Genomic DNA, 25519 nt, shown 5'->3' on the forward strand with positions numbered 1-25519 from the left:
TTCATTTATCATTCTGTGAGCTTATCTTTAATAAATATTATCTTTCATAAGAAAAAAAAACCTTAAACAAATTTGCCTAATAATGGGATTTATACTCTTGTTTAATTTTACATGGACAAATTTTTGGCTCAATATTTAATATAGCAGAACATAGAAAATCTTCAACATCTTTTTCAGAGATAATATTTTGATTTTGTAATTGGCACCACTTCACATAAACATGTTCTCAAAATGACAAAAATATGTTTATCAACCTGTAAGATTTATTGAAAATTCTGCCTAGTCCTAAACAAAATTTTACATAATGGTGTTTTATGCAATTCAGTTCAGCAATTCAAGCAGCATGTTTTAAAGCCAAGCACGCTAACATAATAAAGACATGATAATGTGCTACAATCATGCTGGAAATAGTTGGAAAATATTTTCTTTTCTATAATTAAACCGTTATGTTTCTATAAGAGCAGAGAGCACGTGCATAATCAAATCATTGCGATTTGTAACCTACGACAGTCTCAAATCTGAATGGTGATGCTCCACTGGTGTAGTGTGTTGTGTCAGAATCCACAGTGCAAAGTGTAGACTTCCTATGTCAAGGCTGCAGTAACGCTGGGCAGAGTGGCCAGCGCGCCTGGGATTCACATTTACACGTTCAGAGACCTTTGAATGCTCGCCCGTTTTTAGTGGCCCTTGCATTCCATAAACCGTAGCTTACGAAGCAGGGATAGAATACATCTTTGAATCAGAACCTAGAACCATAGCCTAACCACATTGACAACCAGAATAACCACCACGATGTGACCAGAACAATCTTCAATCTGCGCCATAAAAGGCAAGGCCGACACAAATGGTAAACTGTCACATTCATGGGCACATATGTCTGTATGTGATTAAAATGATAGAATTTATTTAGCCCAAGTACACAAGTCAGAACAGTTTTCACTAGTTGACATTAATAATTCTAGAACTTTCAGATCCTGACACAGTTCAGTTCTGTGCCTTACATCACAGTCCATTGTGCAAGGCGCAGTCTTTGTCCTCCTTGCAGCCAACACCACACGCCACAGAACGCGGGCTGTCCTGTCAGAGAGGGAGAGCAACATTCTAGCTCTCACCATATGATGCATGACCTGAATGCATGTGGGGTCAAGCGAGCACTGACCAGAATGGAGTAGCACCCCAATCCAGCCACATGAAGGCTACGCATAAAGAAAGCACCGAAATGCTGTCCAGAACCAACAGGCTATAACACAAGTTGTTCTTATAATTAAATGCAAAGTGACTCAAATATGCAGCCAGTTTAGAATGATTTTCATTTTGGATTAAAACTGTTAGAGCTTACACAAAATACCACTGAACTGTGAGGATGTGGCAAGATAGTAAATGAAGGATAAACTCAGGAAAGTAATGAGAAAAAAAATGGAGGAACAGATTGTTAATAGCAACAATCACAATTGGCTTTAGAGTTCACAGAAGGAGTTATTAGGGAACAATAAGAAACCTCATTAGAGTAAAGGGAAGAGAATGAATTCATAGTAAAACTCAGGCCTGGTGAACTCACAGGGTCTTTACAGAAGAGCCAGAGAATAAATAAAGAAATAAATGAAAAAACTCATTCGGTCTGTAGTGGGAATCTTTCCCATGTCTCTTAAAAACTGACAGGTCTGGAAGAGACACATAGGCACGCAACTTTAAGAAGTACCATAGACAGGATGAACAAATGCCTTTTTGGAACGTTGTAACAGTCAGAGGATCAATTGTTCATGCCTCATTAGTTAAAGTCCTCATGGACTCTAACAACATCAACAGCAGGACTGTGAAACAGGGAACAAAGACTGTACCAGAAAGACATGATGACCTGAGTCATCCAGGTTGCAGACTATCATCATAGATAATAAAAACAGAAACATACAAAAACGTTGCATAACTGTCCGTGGACAAATTCAACCCAAGGTGGTTCAGAACACTGGCCGTCCCTGCAGAGTTCCCAGCACCCACATGGCAGCTCACAACGACCTGGAACTGCAGGCACAGAGGATCTAAGAGCTTCTTTTGACCTCTACGGGTACAGTGCACACACATGGCATCCATGCACACATTTGCACATGCAAAAGACAAGTAAGTATAAGTTTAAAGTTTAAAACACACTTCTAAATATTTCAGGAGTCAAAGGATATAGAATAGTTTAAAAACACCAAATACTTAGCCCCGAAAAAGTAACTTAATTATGGAGTGCAAATAAACTGGTAATTACTGAAAGATGTGAAAAGATAGAAATGAAAACTAATTAAATCTAAGGTTCTGTTTGAGGCATTTAAAAAGCAAAAGAAGAAATAAACACTGAAATTAATGGCATAAGAAAAAACATTAGATTTAACAAAATAGAAAACTGGTTCATAAGACAAACGGGCAGCACATCAACGGAGAAGGCAGAGTGGGTTAAGCAAACACAGGAGCAGGATTAGGAATGAAAAGCCCATAGCTACGAGAGATCGTGCAGGTTCAAAACAGAACATGAATACACCGGAGTCCCACCGCAGCGATATACTTTACATACTCAGATGAAGAGGAAATAAGTCTAGAGAAAAATTATCTCAAGAAACAAAATCATAGACTTCCAAAGAATTCCGTCAAATGAATTAAACCAGTAGCTCACAATTTATCTCCAGCCAAATGGTAAAGTCTACCATGAATTCAAGGACCGCGCAAACAAAACTTCCCAAAGCACAGGAAAGGAAAGCGAGGGCCCCCAGCTTATTTTATAAAACTGAAAAATATCTTGGGTACAAACTCAGGGGCTAACGGTAATGTGTATTGTTGTTAAGGTTTATTTTTCCGTGTTGTGTTGCGCATGTGCATGTGTGTGTCCCCGGGAATGAGTTCTGTGCATGTGCAGCTTCCTGCAGAAGAGGGCGCTCTGGAGCTGTACTTACAAGGAGCGGGCGAGCTGTCTAGTCATGGGTGCTGTGTACTGAACCCCAGGCCTCTGCAAGAGCAGTATATGCTCTTGACATCTCAGCCACTTTCAACAGCCCAGCCACTTTTCCAACTTTTTAAAGAGTTAGTTCCTCCCTGCCTCCCTGCCTCCCTGCCTCCCTGCCTCCCTGCCTCCCTGCCTCCCTGCCCTCCTGCCCCCCTGCTCCCTCCCCCTGTCTCTCATTCCCCCTAGTTGTTCTAATGAAGGAATCTTTTCTCTCCATTCATTTGCTTTCCTTAAAGGACACCCTCTGGTTGTTCTTCCTCCAGAGGGATTGGGGGGGGGGGGCACTCTGCAGGAAGGGACGACAGAGGGCAGAGAAGTTTCTTTTTGTTCTCATGACAGACTCCGATCCTTGACATCTCTCCATGTTTCCCGGTGTCTTTGTGTGACAGATTCTGTGGATTAACCCCTGCTTTATTCTCCTCTATACGGGATGTAAAGGAATAAATGCAGAAAATTAAATACCCATAGAACCATATTAGCATGGTAGAGAAGGGCGTCCATCCCGTAGATGAAAACTTTCTCTGCTGAGGGGTGGCCTCTTTGAACTTCCCCAAAGACCTCCATCCTATTTCTAATTCCCCACTGACCCGCCCTCCATTCTCAGTGCTACCTTGTAAAGAATGACCAGTCCTTTGGTGAAAATTCAAATTTAACTTGAGTAACATACACATAAAATATATATTTCTTACTTTGTATTTTACTCTAACCATTGGAAAAATATCTGAGGGGCCTCCAACGGTCTACTAGTTACGGTCTGAGGTAGGAAAGACAATAAGCCAAAGTACACATGCCTTTTCTCTCGGCCTAAGGATGGAAACTTCAAGTGCTACCCTGGTATCTACAGTTCCTAGATAGATCTGGGGAGGTCTGAGGTTCTCTCTTCTCCTGGTTGTAAAACGTCTACTTGGTGGCTCCTTTCTCTGCATTTTCTGCCTGGTAGTGACAATGTTTTATTTCTACTCCTCTTCTTTTCTACAGTGTCTCCAGATTTAAAATTAAAGCTGTCAACAAACTTCCTTAGTGAACAGAAACTTGAATAACCAAAAATTACCCTGAGACTTTGACTTCATTCTACCCAGTATTCCATAATTTTCTTATAGGTACCTTCCATGGAGTTGACGACTATTGAACACTACTTGTCCCTCTTATGCCTTGTATACAGTTAGTGACTAGGAAACCCTGAATGCCTCCTCCATGCCCAGACACAGATAATAGAACTAGAAATACATAATAATTATGATACAGATATTAAAAGTTAATAAAACATTTATATTGACATAGACATAGGGAAGCTGAACAGAGAACACAAATATTTCTCTCTCTCTCTCTCTCTCTCTCTCTCTCTCTTTTCCTCTCCCCCCCTCTTTCTCTGCCCGTAGGTTGGGCCCCATTTAAATATTTGTGTGAGTCTAAATGTTCTATATGACATCAATTACTTAGCTTCAAACACTATGCTTGGAACTCACATTAGGAGAAGACAATACTGAGTGAGATTGGGGGATTAGGTTTCTGTCTCTGTCTCTCATTATCCAGGCAGTAATCTGTCACTAGTTTTTATATTTCCCAGAACATGATTCAGGTTTTTAATCGACAAACTCAAGCTTGTAAACATAGCATGCCTGTTGAGTGAGATTCTAGTAAGCTCAAGGTCATAGTTTGTGGCTTTACTTTGCATTTCCCTGGTGGTTGATGATCTTGTGAATGCTTTACATAAACGCCTTCTTCCTCTTCAGAGATGCACTTCACTTCTTTGATCATCTTTGTTATCTTCTCCTTTTTCCTGAGCTCTTTTTTTTATACGCATTGGAATTAGTGTGTGCCTTACATATATTTCTTCCCCTTCAATAAGAAACTCTGTTAATTTCTTCCTTCCTACACAGATTTTTAGTTTTATGTACTCTCCTTTGTCTGTCTTTTTTTTTAACGCTTGTGCTTTTTCTGATATATCTTAAACCAAAAAACACGTGACCCTGTGTGTGGCATTCTTCCTTTATGTTTTCTGTGGCTGTTTTCTAACTCCCTTATCTCTATTTAAGTTTTCATCTCCAATTAGTTCATTCTCTGCCAGTGAAATGAAATACCCAAGGCTGAGGAATATATAAAGAAATGAGATTTATTTATCCCACAGCTTTGGAGGCTGAAATTCCAAAATTAGATGGCATCATTAATACAGTGTTCTAAAGCACAATGAACTAATGGCGTCTCAGTGGGAGCATGTATCAGAGAATGAGATCCTGTGATAAGGACAAAAGAGAGTCTGGGCAAAGGAGGTTTATTCTTATGTTAAACTCTTGTGAGAACTAGGTGAATCCTACAATAAAATGCTAGCTCCTTCTGAAGCAGAATTTGATGACTGTCAAATTCTATTTTAATTTTTTCTCTTAATTCATTAATAATTTCATACATGCATGTCATGCATGGGTCTTCCTTTTTTTCCCCATCATTATTAAATTGGGTATTCCTTATTTACATTTCAAATGTTATTCCCTTTCCCAGTTTCCAGGCCAACATCCCCCTAACCCCTCCCCCTCCCATTCTCTATGGGTGTTCCCCTCCCCATCCTCCCCTCATTACCGCCTTCCCCCCAAGAATCCCATTCACTGGGGATCCAGCCTTGACAGGACCAAGGTCTTCACCTTCCACTGGTGCCCTTACTAGGCTATTCATTGCTACCTATGCAGTTGGAGCCCAGGGTCAGTTCATCTATAGTCTTTGGGTAGTGGCTTAGTCCCTGGAAGCTCTGGTTGCTTGGCATTGTTGTTCATATGGGGTCTCAAGCCCCTTCAGCTCTTTCAGGCCTTTCTCTAATTCCTTCAACGGGGGTCCCGTTCTCAGTTCAGTAGTTTGCTGCTGGCATTCGCCTCTGTATTTGCTGTATTCTGGCTGTGTCTCTCAGGAGCGATCTACATCCGGCTCCTGTCGGTCTGCACTTCTTTGCTTCATCCATCTTGTCTAATTGGATGGCTGTATATGTATGGGCCACATGTGGGGCAGGCTCTGAATGGGCTTTCCTTCTGCCTCTGTTCTAAACTTTGCCTTCTTATTCCCTCGCAAGGCTATTCTTGTTACCCTTTTAAAGAAGGACTGAAGAATCTGCATTTTCATCATCCTTCTTGAGTTTCATGAGTTCTGTGCATCTAGGGTAATTCGAGCATTTGGGCTAATAGCCACTTACCAATGAGTGCATACCATGTGTGTTTTTCTGTGATTGGGTTACCTCACTCAGGTTGATATTTTCCAGTTCCATCCATTTGCCTATAAATTTCATAAACTCGTTGTTTTTGATAGCTGAGTAATATTCCATTGTGTAGATGTACCACATTTTCTGTATCCATTCCTCTGTTGAAGGGCATCTGGGTTCTTTCCATTTTCTGGCTATTATAAATAAGGCTGCGATGAACATAGTGGAGCATGTGTCTTTGTTATATGTTGGGGCATCTTTTGGGTATATGCCCAACAGAGGTATAGCTGGGTCCTCAGGTAGTGCAATGTCCAATTTTCTGAGGAACCTCCAGACTGATTTCCAAAATCAGTCTGCAATCCCACCAACAATGGAGGAGTGTTCCTCTTTCTCCGCATCCTCACCAGCATTTGCTGTCATCTGAGTTTTTGATCTTAGTCATTCTCACTGGTGTGAGGTGAAATCTCAGGGTTGTTTTGATTTGCATTTCCCTTATGACTAAAGATGTTGAACATTTCTTTAGGTGCTTCTCAGCCATTTGGCATTCCTCAGCTGTGAATTCTTTGTTTAGCTCTGAACCCCATTTTTAATAGGGTTATTAGACTCCCTGCAGTCTAACTTCTTGAGTTCTTTGTATATTTTGGATATAAGCCCTCTATCTGTTGTAGGATTGGTAAAGACCTTTTCCCAATCTGTTGGTTGCCATTGTGTCCTAACAACAGTGTCCATTGCCTTACAGAAGCTTTGTAGTTTTATGAGATCCCATTTGTCAATTCTTGATGTTAGAGCATAAGCCATTGGTGTTTTGTTCAGGAAATTTTCTCCAGTGCCCATGTGTTCCAGATGCTTCCCTACTTTTTCTTCTATTAGTTTGAGTGTATCTGGTTTGATGTGGAGGTCCTTGATCCACTTGGACTTAAGCTTTGTACAGGGTGATAAGCATGGATCGATCTTCATTCTTCTACATGCTGACCTCCAGTTGAACCAGCACCATTTGCTGAAAATGCTAACTTTTTTCCATTGGATGGTTTCCATTGGAAAAAAATCAAGTGACCATAGGTGTGTGGGCTCATTTCTGGGTCTTCAATTCTATTCCACTGTTCTATCTACCTGTCTCTGTACCAATACCATGCAGTTTTTATCACTATTGCTCTGTAATACTGCTTGAGTTCAGGGATAGTGATTCCCCCTGAAGTCCTTTTATTGTTGAGGATAGTTTTAGCTATTCTGGGCTTTTTGTTATTCCAGATGAATTTGCAAAATTGTTCTGTCTAACTCTATGAAGAATTGGATTGGAATTTTGATGGGCATTGCCTTGAATCTATCGATCACTTTTGGTAAAATGGCCATTTTTACTATATTAATCCTGCCAATCCATGAGCATGGGAGATCTTTCTATCTTCTGAGATCTTCTTCAATTTCTTTCTGCAGAGGCTTGAAGTTCTTATCATACAGATCTTTCACTTGCTTGATTAAAGTCACACCGAGGTATTTTATATTATTTGGGACTATTATGAAGGGTGCCATTTCCCTAATTTCTTTCTCGGCTTGTTTCTCTTTTGTGTAGAGGAAGGCTAATGATTTATTTGAGTTAATTTTATACCCAGCCACTTTGCTGAGGTTGTTTATCAGCTAGTAGTTCTCTGGTGGAACTTTTGGGATCACTTAAATATACTATCATATCATCTGCAAATAGTGATATTTTGACTTCTTCTTTTCCAATCTGTATCCCCTTGATCTCCTTTTGTTGTCTGATTATTCTGGCTAGGACTTCGAGAATTATGTTGAATAGGTAGGAAGAGAATGGGCAGCCTTGTCTAGTCCCTGATTTTAGTGGTATTGCTTCAAGTTTCTCTCCATTTAGTTTAATGTTAGTTACTGGTTTGTTGTATATGGCTTTTGCTATGTTTAGGTATGGGCCTTGAATTCCTATTCTTTCCAGGACTTTTATCATGAAGGGGTGTTGAATTTTGTCAAATGCTTTCTCAGCATCTAATGAAATGATCATGTGGTTTTGTTCTTTCAGTTTGTTTATATGGTGGATTACGTTGATGGTTTTCCATATATTAAACCATCCCTGCATACCTGGGACGAAGTCTACTTGATCATGATGAATCGTGATGGTTTTGATGTGTTCTTGGATTCAGTTTGCAAGAATTTTATTGAGTATCTTTGCATCAATATTCATAAGGAAAATTGGTCTGAAGTTCTCTTTCTTTGTTGGGTCTTTGTGTGGTTTAGGTATAAGAGTAATTGTGGCTTCATAGACGTAGCACTCCGTCCGTTTCAATTTTGTGGAATAGTTTGGATACTATTGGTATGAGGTCTTCTATGAAGGTCTGATAGAATTCTGTACTGAACCTATCTGGACCTGGGCTCTTTTTGGTTGGGAGACTTTTAATGACTGCTTCTATTTCTTTAGGACTTATGTGGTTGTTTAAATGGTTTACTGTTCCTGATTTAACTTCGGTACCTGGTATCTATCTAGGAAATTGTCCATTTCCTCCAGATATTCAAGTTTTATTGAATATAGGCTTTTGTAGTAGGATCTGATGATATTTTGAATTTCCTCTGATTCTGTTATGTCTTCCTTTTCATTTCCGATTTTGTTAATTTGGACACACTCTCTCTGTCCTCGCATTAGTCTGGCTAAGCGTTTATCTATCTTGTTGATTTTCTCAAAGAACTAACTTTTGGTTCTGTTGATTCTTTCTATGGTCCTTTTCATTTCCACTTGGTTTATTTCAGCTCTGAGTTTGATTATTTCCTGCCTTCTACTCCTCCTGGGTGTATTTGCCTCTTTTTGTTCTAGAGCTTTTAGGTGTGCTGTCAAGCTGCTGACATATGCTCTTTCCTGTTTCTTTCTGCAGGCACTCAGCGCTATGAGTTTTCCTCTTAGCACAGCTTTCATTGTGTCCCATAAGTTTGGGTATGTTGTACCTTCATTTTCATTAATTTCTATGAAGTCTTTAATTTCTTTCTTTATTTCTTCCTTGACCAGGTTATCATTGAGTAAAGCATTGTTCAACTTCCACATATATGTGGGCGTTCTTCCCTTATTCTTATTGAAGACCAGCTTTAGCCCGTGGAGTTCTGATTGGACGCATGGGATTATTTCTATCTTTCTGTATCTGTTGAGGCCTGTTTTGTGACAGATTATATGGTCAATTTTGGAGAAAGTACCATGAGGTGGTGAGAAGAAGGTATATCCTTTTGTTTTAGGATAGAATGTTCTATAAATATCTGTTAAGTCCATTTGGTTCATGACTTCTGTTAGTCTGTCTATGCCTCTGTTTAATTTCTGTTTCCATGATCGGTCCATTAATGAGAGTAGGGTGTTGAAATCTCCTACTATTATTGTGTGAGGTGCAATGTGTGCTTTGAGCTTTAGTAAGTTTTTTTTATGTATGTAGGTGCCCTTGTATTTGGAGCATAGATATTTAGGATTGAGGGTTCATCTTGGTGGATTTTTCTTTGATGAATATGAAGTGTCCTTCCTTATCTTTTTTGATGACTTTTGGTTGAAAATTTTATTTCAAATAAATAAAATCAATTTTATTCAATATTAGAATGGCTACTCCAGTTTGCTTCTTCAGACCATTTGCTTGGAAAGTTGTTTTACTCTGAGGTAGTGTCTGTCTTTGTCTCTATGGTGTGTTTCCTGTAGGCAACAAAATGCTGGGTCCTCATTACATATGCAGTTTGTTAATCTGTGTCTTTTTATTGGGGTATTGAGTCCATTGATGTTGAGAGATATTAAGGAATAGTGATTGTTGTTTCCTGTTATCTTCGTATTTGGAAGTGAGGTTATGTTTGTGTGCTTGTCTTCTCTTTGTTTTGTTGCAAAACGATTAGTTTCTTGCTTTTTCTAGGGTGGAGCTTGCCTCCTTGTGTTGGGCTTTACCATTTATTATCCTTTGTAGGGCTGGATTTGTAGAAAGATATTGTGTAAATTTGGTTTTGTTATGGCATATCTTGGTTTCTCCATCTATGTTAATTGAGAGTTTTGCTGGATACAGTAACCTGGGCTCGCATTTGTGTTCTCTTAGGGTCTATATGACATCTGTCCAGGATCTTCTGACTTTCATAGTCTCTGGTGAGAAGTCTGGTGTGATTCTGATAGGTCTGCCTTTATATGTTACTTGACCATTTTCCTTTACTGTTTTTAGTATTCTTTCTTTGTTTTGTGCATTTGGTGTTTTGACTATTATGTGACAAGAGGAGTTTCTTTTCTGATCCAATCTATTTTAGGCTTCTTGTATGTTTATGGGCATCTCTTTCTTTAGGTTAGGGAAGTTTTCTTCTATGATTTTGTTGAAGATATTTACTGGTCCTTTGAGTTGGGATCTTCACTCTCTTCTATACCTATTATCCTTAGGTTTGATCTACTCATTGTGTTCTGGATTTCCTGTATGTTTTGGGCAAGTATCTTTTTCCATTCTTCATTATCTTTGACAGTTGTGTCAATGATTTCTATGGTATCTTCTGCTCCTGAGATTCTCTCTTCTATCTCTTGTATTCTGTTGCTGGTGCTTGTATCTATGGCTCCTTTTCTCTTCCTTTGGTTTTCTATTTCCAGGGATGTTTCCCTTTGTTCTTTCTTTATTTGTTTCTATTTCCATTTTCAATTCCTTCACCTGTTTGATTGTGTTTTCCTGTTATTCTTTCAGGGATTTTTGTGTTTCCTCTCTAAGGGCTTCTACTTGTTTACTTCTATTTTCTTGCATTTCTCTAAAGGAGTTCTTTATGTCTTTCTTAAAGTCCTCCATCATCATGATCAAATGTGATTTTAAATCTAGATCTTGCTTTTCTGGTGTGTTTGGATATTCAGTGTTTGCTTCGGTGGGAGAATTGGGCTCCGATGATGCCATGTAGTCTTGGTTTCTGTTGCTTGGGTTCCTGTGCTTGCCTCTTGCCATCAGGTTGTCTCTGGTGTTACCTTGTTTTGCTATTTCTGGCAGTGGCTTGACCATCCTATAGTCCTGTGTGTCAGGAGTGCTGTAGACCTGTTTTCCTGTTTTCTCTCAGCCAGTTATGGGAACAGAGTGTTCTGCTTTCAGGCATGTAGTCATTCCTGTCCACTGGCTTTCAAGTGTTCCTGTGTGCATGTGTCCTGAGTCCACCAGGCAGGTCACTTGGAGCAGAAAAGTTGGTCTTACCTCTGGTCTCGGGCCTGTAGTCGCTCCTCAGGGCTGAGTTTCAGCTCTTCATGAAGGCAGCAACCAGAAGGGCCTGCCCCTACTTCTGGGTCCCTGTGCACAGGGGGCCCTGATGGTGCTATATGTTTTCCTCTAGAGTCAGAAATGTGGGCAGAGAGTAGTCTCCTCTGGTTTCCCAGGTGTATCTACCCCTCTGAAGGTCTAACGCTCCCTCCCACGGGATTTGGGTGCAGGGAGCTGTTTGTCCATCTCCCTTCAGATCTGGGCACAGTCTGGACCACAGGGCTCCTGCAGCTTACGTGCCCCTATCTTCCTGTTCTCAGAGGCCCTATACAGTTTCCTCTTGGGCCAAGGATGTGGGCAAGGGTGGACAGTACTGGTGGTCTCAGGAGTGCCCACAAGTCTGGGCAATGAGCTCTCTCTCCCACGGAGGTGGGTGGTCTTCATCTCTTAATTGTCTAATCAAATCTTAATACTGCTATATAGAAAAATTTACCAGGACTGAGTCCTTGCCAGACAGACAATCCAGATATGATCCTTTGTGAGTCCTCTCTGCATTGATTGTTCTGTGGAATGACTAAACCTAGGTAATACTAAAAGTTTTACCTGACAGTGTTACCGCCTTGTGGTAAAAGTGGCTAAGGCCCATTCTTTGCACAGTATCTCAAGAGGATAAAACAGGCCACCATCCACCACAGTTCCCTGAGGACAGTTGGAGGCCTGCTGTGTGATGTAATTGTATCCTTTTACCTACATCTCCTCATTTGTCTTTAACCACAGCTCTCAAAATGACCAATTTACCTCTGTGAGAACATCAGGTGCCACACAGTGGTGAGATCATGTCATGTGGCTTTTGTCTTTTTGAACCTGGCTGATATCTCTAAGGCAGTGACCCATATGTGTGAGCATATGTCACAAGGGAATTTCCTTAGTTTGTATTGGGTGCTTAGCATCCCACTGGAAACAAAACATACTGATTTCCATGGGCAGATTTTGTACCTTTCAACTTTAGATCTTAATTTTAGTTGACTCTACAACTATAGATGATCGTTTCATTCCCAAGCTCAGGAAAGTTATAATATGCATAATAGATGTGTTATAAAGTACTTGTTTACTTGACATATTAAACATGCTTATATTTTTTATTGCTTAATATTAAAGTTATTTTTATTGAACAGCAACTAAAATTAATGAATAAATAGTACTACTAAACACATAGGATATATGAAGATGAATGAAATTCTTCTCTGCCCTCAAATCAAGAATAAACATTTATTTTTTTATCACTTGTCTTGCTAATAAAAAAATAAGGGTTTCCTGAATATTATCCATAGAATTTCCTCATTTCCTTTATTTTATTCTGTTCCTCCTGCTGTTTTCTCTCATATATTATTTTCTTTCATGTTACTCCTAACCCAAATAATTTATCCTCTGCTTTAGATATCTCTGGGATCCAGGGGGGCAGGATATTTTTATTCACTATAAGACAGTGAGTCAATGTGAATCATGCAGTTACGTGATTAAACATTAGAGCCTTGCTAAAGAGTGTTTGTTTAGATATATGGGCATATGTTATGTTCAATATTTAAATTTTCTTTTTATAACTGGGTGAAACAACACAATTGAAAAAAGAGCAGGAAGGTGATTTTGGAGAGTTTCCTACAGAAATAATTTTGCGAGTCCAAATACAGTATGATATCAGCCATGATGCATCTGCTATAATCTAGGCACTTCTTCTTGTTTTTGTTTTCCAATTTTATTCCCTAAATAGTAACATAACAGTCACCCAGATAGCAATTGGCTCTTTATACATTTTTATAATTTTAGGAATTAACATGCATGCCCATGTAATGTTGGTGAAAAAATAAGAACCCACACTTGATGTTACAGTTCAATGTGACATCGAAAGTGGTGAACAGCACCTTGTTCCTCTTTATTGTCGAGTGGCATCGTACCTGAGAACCAAACATTTCCCACATGAGCAAATACAAAAATGTCACAGAGCATCTAAGGTGCGGAGTCCATACTAAGTCTGCCTGCGTGTGAAAACCAGCTTCATTGTACCACCAGGACCTCGGTCATCATCTTCATACGCAGTACACACACTTAAGTCAATGACTAAATGATTGTCTATCAGAAGCAAAAAAAAAAGCCAGTGCTTTTTCATGGCTGGACATTGGGCGTATTTAAAAAGTGATAGCATCAAATGTTACCAAAGGTCTAGCCAGCCCAGTTCATGCCTTATAATAGTAAGCCCATGGCACTTACAGCCCCTAAATCGATTGTGGCTATCATAGCAGAATCAAAGAAAAACAATTTTTATGTTTTTATTTTTTGGACATTTGACGGAATATTTATCAGACTCTTTCATATTTTAAGCTCCCCTCTGGTTGTCTTTGTGTTCTCAGCAAGCTAAGAAGTTAGCCGTGAACTCGGATTCCCGGAAGTAATCCTGGGAATTTTCTGCGGACTCTGCACATTTTCTCTCCTCCACAAGAACTCACCCAGTCCTCCTATCATTCTAGAACGTACCACGTAGTGCCGTGATCCACTAGTGATCAACTCGATCCACTCGACTTCTTCTTAGTTACTCGTACTTTAAAAATCCACAACTGGGGCCGGCGAGATGGTTCATCAGGCAAAAGTGCCTGCTAGGAGGGCTTGAGAGCCTGAGTTCACCTCCTGGGTCCTGAAGCGGAAGGGGACTCCTAAATCAGGTTGTCCTCTAACATCCACTTGTGTGCAAACACATGTTTGCACCTACATTCACACGTGTGCCAAATACACACAGATGCTAATGATGCTGAAGTTTAAAAAGAAAATAAGGTTAACTTTAATAACTATATTTAAATTGATACACAGTGGTTTCTTTATTTTCAAACACATATGAACCATATAGCATTAGTATACAGACAGTTCATATCTATTATTTAAAAATATGAAATGTGGGCCAGGAAGAGGGAAGAGAATCAAACCATGCAGCATCCATCTAACCACAAATGATTATTTCTAACGTTGTTGTCTGTCTATCCCTTATTTTTTCTTATGCTAACACTCTTTCCACAACTGCGTCTTTTGAGTGTAACTGATTCGTAACGTCGTACAGCAACCGACTTCAAAAACACATTCTTAGCATTACCCTCCAAAGTTATGTATTTTCAAGTATATGTAACAGGAGACTCCCTCGATCCTCTGATCAGTCATTCTAACCAGTGCTTCACTCTTAATTCCCACAGCAGTCTAGCACCACAGCGTGTATAATTACCTCTTTACAAACTTTATGTAAACACATCGCACCCGATCACCAACATTACCTATGACTTTTACATTTTAAATAGTTTTCTTTGTTGAAAACATTTTAAATTTAAAATCACGTCAGCTGGCATATTATCTTGGCACATTCCCCCTTCTGGAAGTGTGTGATTTGTCTTCTGAAATGAGTTATTTCATAAACAGAACGGCACTGTGAGTTACTGCTTTAACAAAATACAAACGAATATCTTGCGTGATGTGTTCAAATCGTCAATGCTTCCAGCAAACTCGGGAAATTTATCTCTGTTAAGTTTATTTCAGGGACATTGTAAAGTCTAATACAGAAAGCAAGACAAACAACTTTTAAGCTTTTAAAACATGAGTCACTAAGGCTTAGTTTATCCAGTTGATGAACTCTAACCGACCTTCAGGGTTCCTTTCACACCCAGTCCTTCCCCCTCCTTCTCTGACAGCACAGCTCCTGGTGTCATGCGTCTGATCCCTAGTGGAAGAGGTCATTTGTTCCTTGGCAGTGATTTTCACGCCTATCTGTCTCTTTTGTTCCCCCTCTAATTCCATCAGGAAAAACTGCCGTCTTCCCATTTTGGAAACCCAGGACTAACCATTGGGCTCAAAACCGAAAACATTTGTCAGACAAGTTAATAAATTCGTTTTGTGTTAATAACATTTTGTTTTAATATGAACCACTTTGGGTTTCTAACAAAGACTAAAATTTACATGAAAGTGCACTTAAACGTTAATCCTTTGGTTAAATCTTTGCAAAGTTTGTCATTTCATATATAATATACATATATAATATCTTAAACTCTTCCACATACTATTAACTATAAATGAATAATTCATACAGAAGTGTATATAAAATAAACACTATTTTAAATAACATTTGTATAATTGTATGTATAGTTATACATACACACGCAACGCATATAAAACCATATGCTCCGAACAAAAGAGCATATTTATAGAAATACACTCTTTAAAAACAAGAAATACAATATCTCGCAGCTCCAAGACACTCATTTGTATTTCCCATATGTTGTAGACACAGCTCAAAAACTCAGATGTGGTGCTCATGAATATGTATGAGGCATAATTAGCTCAGAGAATGCTGCTTTATCACCTGCCTTGATTCCGCCTCTGTGCTTCAGTCCCTCACTGAGCAGTGTTGGAAAGGGTCTCTCCAAATCCCAGCGAGTCGAAACAGTTCTGTTCATCCATAAGATGTTAGTGTGCACCGTTCTTTTATCATCAGAGAGCCTGCCTTCCAAACCTGGGTACCAGCAGATTGCTTGTAACTGACAGTTGCGTCCCATCAGCTGTTTAATATTTTGAAGATTGTCTGAAAACATTAAGGCTTTTTTTAAAAACATTTTTTACTTATGTATAAAAGTACACTCTAGCTGTCTTCAGACACACCCAAGTAGGGCTCTGCATCCCGATACAATCTCAGGGATGTGAGCCACCATGTGGTTGTTGGGATTTGAATTCAGGACCTCTGGAAGAGCAGTCAGTGCTCTTAACTGCTGAGCTATCTCTCCAGCCCCAGTTTTTTTTTTTTTTTAATTCCTTTACATTTTGTGCATTCAAACCTTACAGTTCCACAGACCTACTGCAATGGTCGACTGAGGGCCCCTTTTCTTCTATAATTACTCAATTCAGTCTCTCTCATTATAACACTGTTTAAACCCACCAACTCTGAAACTATATATAATGGCTCCAATTGCTCATTTCCCAGTACCCCTAATCTGATTTCCAACATGATGGGAAGGTCACATCTAATGACATTTTATTTCATGGTAAGTCTGCATACTCCATAAACCTATGGAATAGAAATACTTGGTTGCTCATCCATACATCAAAATCGCCTGCCCCTCTGCCTTTACCAACACTGGTTTTACTCTATCCCCTCTCTGCCTTTATCCATCACTGATCTCCTCAGAGGAAAATGAGGAATAGGAAACTATAGCTCTACAGAAATTCCCAGATTTCTAGAATTTAGGGAAAATAAGATTATTGGAGTGAAAAGGCATAACATATTTTAAAAAGCAAACGTGAAAGAATAAACAAAATGAGACCACAGGTCGTAGGAAAATCAGCCAGGAAGAATGCAGGCTTGTTACACAGAAAGGTACAGCAGGCGATAGATGATTGACAGATGATAACCAGCCAGCCAGACTGATCACCTTCCAAGCTGAGAATAAAAGATGTGATGTCACTGTACCTTATGCAGAAAGGAAAATAAATTCATAATATATTTTAAATTATGCTTGCCAATAATCCAACAATCTTATTGAAATAGATACTTTTTTTACAAATTTCAAACTGTTAAAATTTACCCCCAAATAAATGAATAATTAGTATAGCTTTATAGAAGTAGCCCAGAGGGTAAGAGCACTGGCTGTTCTTCCAGAGAATCCAGGTTCAATTCCCAGCACCCACATGGCAGCTCATAACTGCCTATAACTCTAGTTCCAAGGGATCCTACACCCCCACACAGACATGTGTGCAAGCAAAACACCATTGCACATGAAGTAAAAATAAAAACCCTCAAAAATTTCTAAAAAATATATCAGAAATGTATAACTTTGTGTTCATGAGAGAATATTTGTAGTTTAGAACCACACGTACACACACACACATATACATACATGCACACACAGGCACACATGCATACACTCCATTTCATCAGCCTACTATTACTCTCATACAAATTCCGGGCAAACCTGTGAGTAACAACAGAAATATACACTACTTTTCATCATGGCTGCATGTGTAAAAATTATTGACAAAATTATAACACGTCAAATCCAACTGTTCATTAAAAAGATTATACGATATTTCTAAGTAACATTAATTAAAGGAGTGAAATAGAACTAATATTTGAAAATCAATGTTTTAAAATATTAAAGAAATAAATCATATCAGTTATGTCTGTGACTGTAGGGAAAGGAGCAGAACCCAAGATCATTTCTTAACAATATTCTCAGCGTACTGTGACTAAGAGAACTTCTCTGCATATTAGCTGTGAAGGGTCTGTTACTTAGAAGTAAAGCCTTCCCCTACCATCACACTTCAGAGCAAAATGTTTCAAAGTTTTCTTCTTAGCTCAGGAAAAATTAAAGGATATCTATGCTCATCACTTTAATTTATTGCTGTCCTGCAGAACCAGCCAGCCCTGTAGGGAGGGGACAGGAAGCAAAATTATCCACACTGAGTGCAATGACATCGGTATTCACTCTGAAGCACCATGCTAAGTGTGGTCGCTATTGCCGCCTATTAAAAAAATGTTACTAAAACTGATAGATTGATCACAGTTAAAGAGTATGGCTGAAATACATAAAGTTAATCATTTGTAGATTCTGTCAGAAAGGAATTTGAAGCTGAGGTATAAAATGGGCAATAGCATCATTAATCAAGATAGGAACAAATTTTGTAAGAGCTCAAAATACTCAGAAACTGAACACCCTTGAAATAAATAAAGTTGTCTAGTCAAGACATACACTATGTCTATGGGTCAGAAAATCCAGTATTGGAATATACACTGAAAGAAATCCTAATAAAACCTGGCTAGCCTTTATTCCTTATAAAATGATGCATCTCTTGAAATCATTGGGAGTAACCCAGTTGCTCTATTGGACTTCAACACTTACCACGAGCTTGCAATGTATAGACAATGTGGTGTTGGGGAATGTTAACAAGCAGCTCCTTAAATCAGAAGAGTCATGAGGTATAGCAAGACCTCATGGACCAGAGACCCTGATGCTTACAAAAGCAATTCGTGTTAAGTCAATAAATACACATATAACAATTCGATATTTGTGTACAAAAAATATCTTATACCATATTCCAAAAGTACCCACAAAACATTATAGACCTATGGATAAAGTATAAAAATATGGAACACTTAAAATATGAAGGAAATATATTTCATCATAGGGAAAGATTTTTAGTATACAATAATGAAAGCTTGATACTTGCCATGAGAAAAAATTATAAACAGGTTTCATTAGAATTTGGAGATGATGCCTTTAATAAATTAATTTTAATACAATAAGATTTTAAATCCCAATATAGTAAAATCAATTAGAAAATTATGTGTCTGATCAATGACTCAGAACAAGAACATGTTAATATTCTTCAAAACTTAATAAGAACAAGTAGCTCAATAAAAAATGAAACAAAACACTTAAACATCAGGCACATCTGGGATCCCAGCACTTGTGGAAAATGAGAAAGGAAGAACTGGAGTTAAATTTCGGCTGCAGAGCAACTTCTACACCATCCTGGGCTGCATGGAACCCGCAGAGCAAACAACAAAAGATTTAAACGGGTTCTCCACCAAGGAAGATGGCAGATAAACACACGAAAAGATGCTTAGCGTGGCGAGCCAACAGAAAAACTAATACTGAAAGCAAAATGCCAACATTAGAATATTAAACTTCAAAACAGTGAGATTGTGTTGGAAAGAATGTACAGAAATAGAACACTCTATATTAATGAGAACTTAAAAACTTTAGAAAGTTTATCCATCTGCTGGTGGTTTTTTAAAAAAAATCTCAACCCTACACCTTTATGTGATCCAGTCTTTCATTTCAAGGTAATTCCTTCTAAGGAAATAAAGACACATGTTAGTAAACACATCGTGCAAGAATGGTCAAAGAACCTGTCTTTAGAATACACAGGGCTAAAAACAAAGGCTACAGCCATCAGGTGATAAATGGGTACACGAATAAAGGGTTTGAGGCACATCCGTGTAATGAAACTGCATGCCAGTTGCAACCAAATATTCATGTCCAACTCAGGAATATCCAAATGCATTCCAATGAAAGAAGCTGGAGAAAAGGACGCTACGCCAAATTGTTCAATTTATAGAAGACTGCATAAAATGCAAACATGATATTGGAAATAAGATGAAGTGCAAGGAAGATGTGGGTGGAGGGAAAAGTAAGAGAATAATAAGAAAGTACTGTGTTTTCTCTGCTTCTATTGTCATGGTATCAAGGTTGTACTATGTCAAAATGTTAGGCTCTCCTTAGTCTGGAAGGAAGGACCTGAGTTCAATCCCTAGGACTCAAATTAAAAAAAAAAAAAAACATAACTAAGCATAGTTGCTTGTATTCCCAAGGTTGAGGAAGCAGAGACACACTGATTCCCAACCCTACCAGGGAGTTCTTGGCCAATGGGAAATGGTACCTCAAAGGAAAATGGTAGCAGCCTCCAATATGTTCTCTGTCTGTCTGTCTGTCTGTCTGTCTGTCTGTCTCTCTCTCTCTCTCTCTCTCTCTCTCTCTCTCTCTCTCACACACACACACACACAGAGAGAGCGAGAGAGAGAGAGAGAGAGAGAGAGAGAGAGAGAGAGAGAGAGAGAGACAGACAGACTGACAGACAGACAACAGACAGACAGACACCCTAGGGATATAGAACAAATGTTCTTTTTTTCTCTGCAATGCCTTTTCAGTCCTCTTATCTTTACACCACTCCATTCATATCTGAGCCTGAACTTCACTAGAGATCCTTGCAGTTCTAAGATTTCATTTAGAAGTCCACCATTACAGTGGAACCTGGGGGTGTGTTTGGGAAGCGATTGGTATTTGTCTCCATTTCCACACTGAGAATGTAGGGAGGGCTTTCTGGTCCCCCTGTAACAATAAAGATGATGAGAGGGACAGTTAGTATATGGTTTTAGGTCTTAATTTGCTTCACTTCTGTAGCTCCTAATACTAACAGATGATATCCTACAACTCTTGAAGGTTTCATTCATGGAATCCAAATTTCTACTTTGTGTCGTTAATTTTATAGTAACCCTCTTCATTTCTTCTGTTCATCTCTGGTATGCCAAGGGACTCACCAGCCTTACTTTCTCTACGTGCCTTAAACAGGAAAGACCAAAGGATTCTGCTATAAACAGTCTCAAGCCACAAGGAACAGTTTCCAGTCATCAAATATGCATGGAAACCCCGCAACTCTAAACGCATAGTTCCTGAACTCTGTATATACACTGCTTCCTATGGTTTCCCACCCTGCGGTTTAATGTGTGACCCCTCTTCTTCTATCCACAGGCAACAAGTCCCCAGGGCTTGTTAAAGGAAGATGCCAAAGGCTCCCTTCAGAAAAGTTTCAGGATCCTCAACGAAGCCAAGAAGCTGGCAAATGATGTGAAAGGTTAGTGTGGCCGGTGTTTCTATTATGATAAGGTTAGTAGCATTGTAATGGGAGGATGCCATGCCACACCATTAAAAATGAAATTGAGTGCCACGACCTATCTGTAATACAAGTGGCCTTTCTCCTAAGCCTAGCAATGCTTCGTCTCCAAGCTTCATCAAACAGCATTTCACAATTTCAATCCAGTTTCTACAGCATTGCTCCACCTATCTAAAACAGAAAATTTTACTGTAATAAATCTTTATACTGCCAAACCCCATGTTATATGGTTTCAGAAATAAAATTCAGATTAAAAAAACCAGATAGGAAGATATGGCAGAAAAGTGTTTGTGAAACCTTCAGTTTAGTTAATAGATTCTAAAGTCTATAAATATTTACAAAATAGTCTCGTATTTTCTTCCTAATTGAAAACATAAAAGTGCATAAAGTAACTTCTACTCTGATATATTATTAATGCTCATAAACATGGTTGCTGTCAATATAAGCTATTGTATTTATCATTTCATTCACGTGTCACCTTTTCTCAATACTTTGCTTTCTCTGGTCTCATGCCTAGCGTTGTCTGGCTTGGATCCACCTCCCAATTGTTGCTACACATGGAGCCGCACACACACTGTCATTCCAAGGTGCCATATGTTCATAGATTCTATCTCCTTAACTTTGCTCGTTCTCCTGTACTTTCTTCATCTACACATCTTCTACCAGCATCACATTAGAGGTTAACAGCATTGCGGATGCTGGAGGTAGAAAGGGCAAGAGAAGAACGAGCGCAAGATAAAAGGAGTCCCTGAGCTGGGACAAGAATCTCTGGTAGAGGACTCACCTACTGCACACAGGATCATAGGCTCCATCCCGCCCTCTTCACACACTCACACTTATCACACATTCACTGGCATGCTCACACATACTCACACACACATTCACTCACTCACATGCTCACTCACACTCACACTCACCACTCACACACACACACACAACACTCACCACTCATTCACACACTTACACACTCTCACACACTCACCACTCATACACACTCACACACTCACACTTACTGCACACTCACTCATGCTCACACACACTCACGTACACACATTCACTCACTCACACTCACCACTCACACACACTCACCACTCATTCACACTTACTCACACACTCACACTTACTACACACTCATGCTCACACACACTCATGTACACACATTCACTCACTCACACTCACCACTCACACACACACCACTCATTCATACACTTACACACTCACACACACCACTCACTCACACACACACACCACTCACACACACTCATTCACACTCACACACACTCATTACTCATTCACTCACACAATTGCTTACACACTCACTCATTCACACACTTATCACATACTCACTGACACACACACTCACACACTCACTCACACTCACACACTCATCACTCACTCACTCAATAGTTAAATAACTGTGAGACTTTGAATAGAAAAAATATAAACAATCTTTGCTGAGCTTCTCTAACACACAACAGAATATTCGATTCACACTCAACCTGTCTGTGCAATCTTTGTCATAGTCATGTTAAACCACATCTGTTATGGGCTTTATACCCTTCAGGAAAGACATAAGGTTTTTTTAACATTGAATTTATAATGTATAACATACTGCCTAGCTCAAATTATAAAATAATTACTGACTTCAAATAAATAATAAATTATATGTGAATAGCAGCAGAATTTTTAATTGTTATACTTGACTTAGAACACACAATTTTAAAACAGATTTGATATGCTTTAAAGTTAAATAGCTTGGAGTCTTTTAGCAACTGATAATGGAATTATAAGAGCCACCTCTAATATAACAGTCACTTTGATACCCAGATGGTTTGGACTGTGCACAAGTTCCTAGTTACATAATAAGTCCACTCAGTAAAGAGCCACGGTCTGTTTTCTTACTGAACAAGTAGAGTTGCTCCAAATCCCTTATAGCTACTCTTTCCTATCTAATGAGTATGCCAGAGACTCCAGTTTACTCGGAGCCTTAACTCAGTAGTGTTAAAGAGTCTGTGCCCATACAGAGGCAGACTCTGTCTTTATTCAAACATTTGATGTATTATTCTTCATGAATTATGTCTGTATTAATTTTGATGTTAAAAGTGGAGGTGACTAGAAGTGTGGTTACGTGGGTAGAGTATGTTCTTATTATGCATGAACCCCTGGGTTCAGTTCCTAGTCCCTCATACACTGTGTGTAGCTCTGCAGACCTGTTATCTCAGCACTAGAGAGGCAGAGGCAGGAGGATCAGAAGTTCAACATCACCTTTCCTTACATAGTAAGTTTGAGGCCAGTCTGGACTATGTGAGACCCTGTCTCAAAAAATACACCATCTATGAAAATGCTTGTATTCTGAGTACCGGCTCTGGGGATGTCCATTCAGATCTCATTCCTTGACAGAGTAGCTGAGTGCTTGACATTCCTGACCACCCCGTCCTTGCCTTTGTTTCCCCGAAATCCTAGTGCTCCACATAAAAAGACGCCAAATCCATTTTGTCACATTTGGAAAATCTGAAGACCCGGGTGGTAGAAAGGGTTAGGAGACAGAAGTGTTCATTAGTTTAAATGTCTTTTTCTGTACTTCAGGTAGTACATTATTTAAAGTAATGAAAACCCACAAACTACTCAAGTAATAATTCCCCCAGAAAACCAAGCCAAGGCCATGACGGAGATGGGAATGTTTTCTTGCTACGTTATGACATTCTCCTGATTTGTGGCCAATTACACAGGTTATAAAATGGCTGTTAATCAGGGAAATGCCATATATTACCAAGAGGAACTGCTGAAATGGGCCCCGCAGAGCAAAACTCTTGACAGCAGCTATTAAAATAGAGATTTAGTCATTTCTCTCTCTGTGGCGCCTGGAGTTAGAGAGAATAAAAATGGTGGGGCCAGCATGCCTTCCATATTTCTAATTTGTTGCTCGTTCAAGTCAGCACAGCTCAGTTTGTTCCCGTACTCTGGTCACAAATGACTTACTGCTGCTCCCTGCCTTTTTTATGCTGTCCTTGCCTTGAGGGAGTCTGAACTTGCCAGCAGCGGTTTGTTTCGCTTTTTAATTTTTGAATATACATCTATTAAAAGTCAATTTGCCCTTGCACTTGTTTGAGCTCTGAAGTGGTCTCCAACCCACAGTTGAATGTCAGTGGAACTAAAAATCATGTTGGTGATGGATTTGGGACGAGGGACAAGCTGAGGATTGAACAGGTCAGAAGATGAATTCACGCCACCAGATGAATGCTGCCTTACAGAGGGACAAGTTTTGTCAATAAAATAGTCTGTTGGGGTTCTCACAGACTATGTGCAGGGCAAAGAGTGAGGTAGTTTGCAGTGTGGAAACTGGGTTAATGCTAGATTTTATGTGCTTTATCTCAATGGAGTCGCTTTCAATTTAATTCACTTCTTGGTTTAGCTCTAATCGTTAGCTTTGCCCAAGGAAAGTGAAATTAGTTAATTACTTGGGAAAATAAGTAATCCGTCTATAAACTGGGAATTGCTGACATGAAATAAAGAGATCATTCTACGCTCAAGAATAATTAATTAACTAATAATCAAACTGAGAATTCCTAGATATATAGTATTGTGCACATATAGAACTATAAAAACTGTGTTCCCATCATTTTACATTTATTGGACCAGTCAATACCTTTGTTCTGTACTACAGGGTCCCACATACTCAGGCAAGTAGCCCACACCACTGTATCTGAAAAATCTGAGACAACAGATATGGTGCATTTGCAATACTTATAGTTAAGTTTCTAGCATTATAAAAAGATTTTATTTTATTATGTATTTTATGCCCATGTTAAAAAATAGGAATACCAAGGCACTGTTAAATATGACATCGAAGAAATAGCAAAAGAGTTGCGTCGAGACATCAGCACTAGGAACGATCATCCCTGAGAGTGAAGCTGCTTAGTTAGCATTTGCCTCATTTTGTCAGCGAACCTTCAGGAAGTTCACTAGTGCTGTCTTAGGCAGAGATAGGGTCCTACACAACACAAGTGGGTACCCGACCTGCACGTTACCTAGGCTTCGTTCTCCATTTAGAATCAGAATCGAGGATTTTAGGAGGTGGAAGGGAATTTACCAGTCGGATTGCACATGGTGGAGATAATACAAATATCTTCAACTACCGTGTAACTTGAACAGTAACGAGGTATGAATAAACCAGAGAGACCTATCCTATTTAGAAGCTTTCAAGTCCAATTACCTTTCTGGCTAAAACAAAAGAAGTCTACGGGCTGTCAGGTAGGAATAGGATGTGGGTCTCAAGTCTTGTCATTTAGTTTTATTAATCTAGGTGTGGATAGAACTACCTCGTTTCACATCCTAAACGTTTAGAGACCCTGTCACTAGACATGTGCCCCAGCTCCTGTCAGAAAAGGTCTGCTATGATCTCCCAGTGTGAGGAAAAGCACAGCAGTTGTACCTGGCATCTATTAGGGGACTGTCAATCACTGTACCCAGTCCTAGAAGACCTAATTTGGATGTTCTCTGTTTCCTCAATGAGTGCTTGGTAAATAATGTAAAATGTACAAATGTTGGTGTGTGTGTGTGTGTGTGTGTGTGTGTGTGTGTGTCCGTGTCCCCATGTGTACTTCCAAATCTATAGGAGATCAAAATAGCATAAAAGATATGTTTTCATCTTTGGGGAAAAATGAGCAATGCACAAAGCAAACTAAGATTGTGATGTGACTCATTTGATGTTCTGTGCTTAGA

At 39.2% G+C, this 25519-nt stretch overlaps 1 protein-coding gene across 8 annotated transcripts in view; it reads left to right on the forward strand.

Annotated features, from left to right (window-relative positions):
- Lama2 (laminin subunit alpha 2) overlaps positions 1 to 25519 on the forward strand; it is a 647931-nt gene that overhangs the window by 514144 nt on the left and 108268 nt on the right. For all 8 annotated transcript variants that reach the window (XM_063264627.1, XM_063264628.1, XM_063264630.1 and 5 more), the window contains one exon: positions 20656 to 20758. In XM_063264627.1, the coding sequence (XP_063120697.1) occupies positions 20656 to 20758 (103 nt within the window). The remainder of the gene's footprint in view (positions 1 to 20655; positions 20759 to 25519) is intronic.

The sequence above is a fragment of the Rattus norvegicus genome, chromosome 1 (genome assembly GCF_036323735.1).
Source record: "Rattus norvegicus strain BN/NHsdMcwi chromosome 1, GRCr8, whole genome shotgun sequence".
Lineage (NCBI taxonomy): Eukaryota > Metazoa > Chordata > Mammalia > Rodentia > Muridae > Rattus > Rattus norvegicus.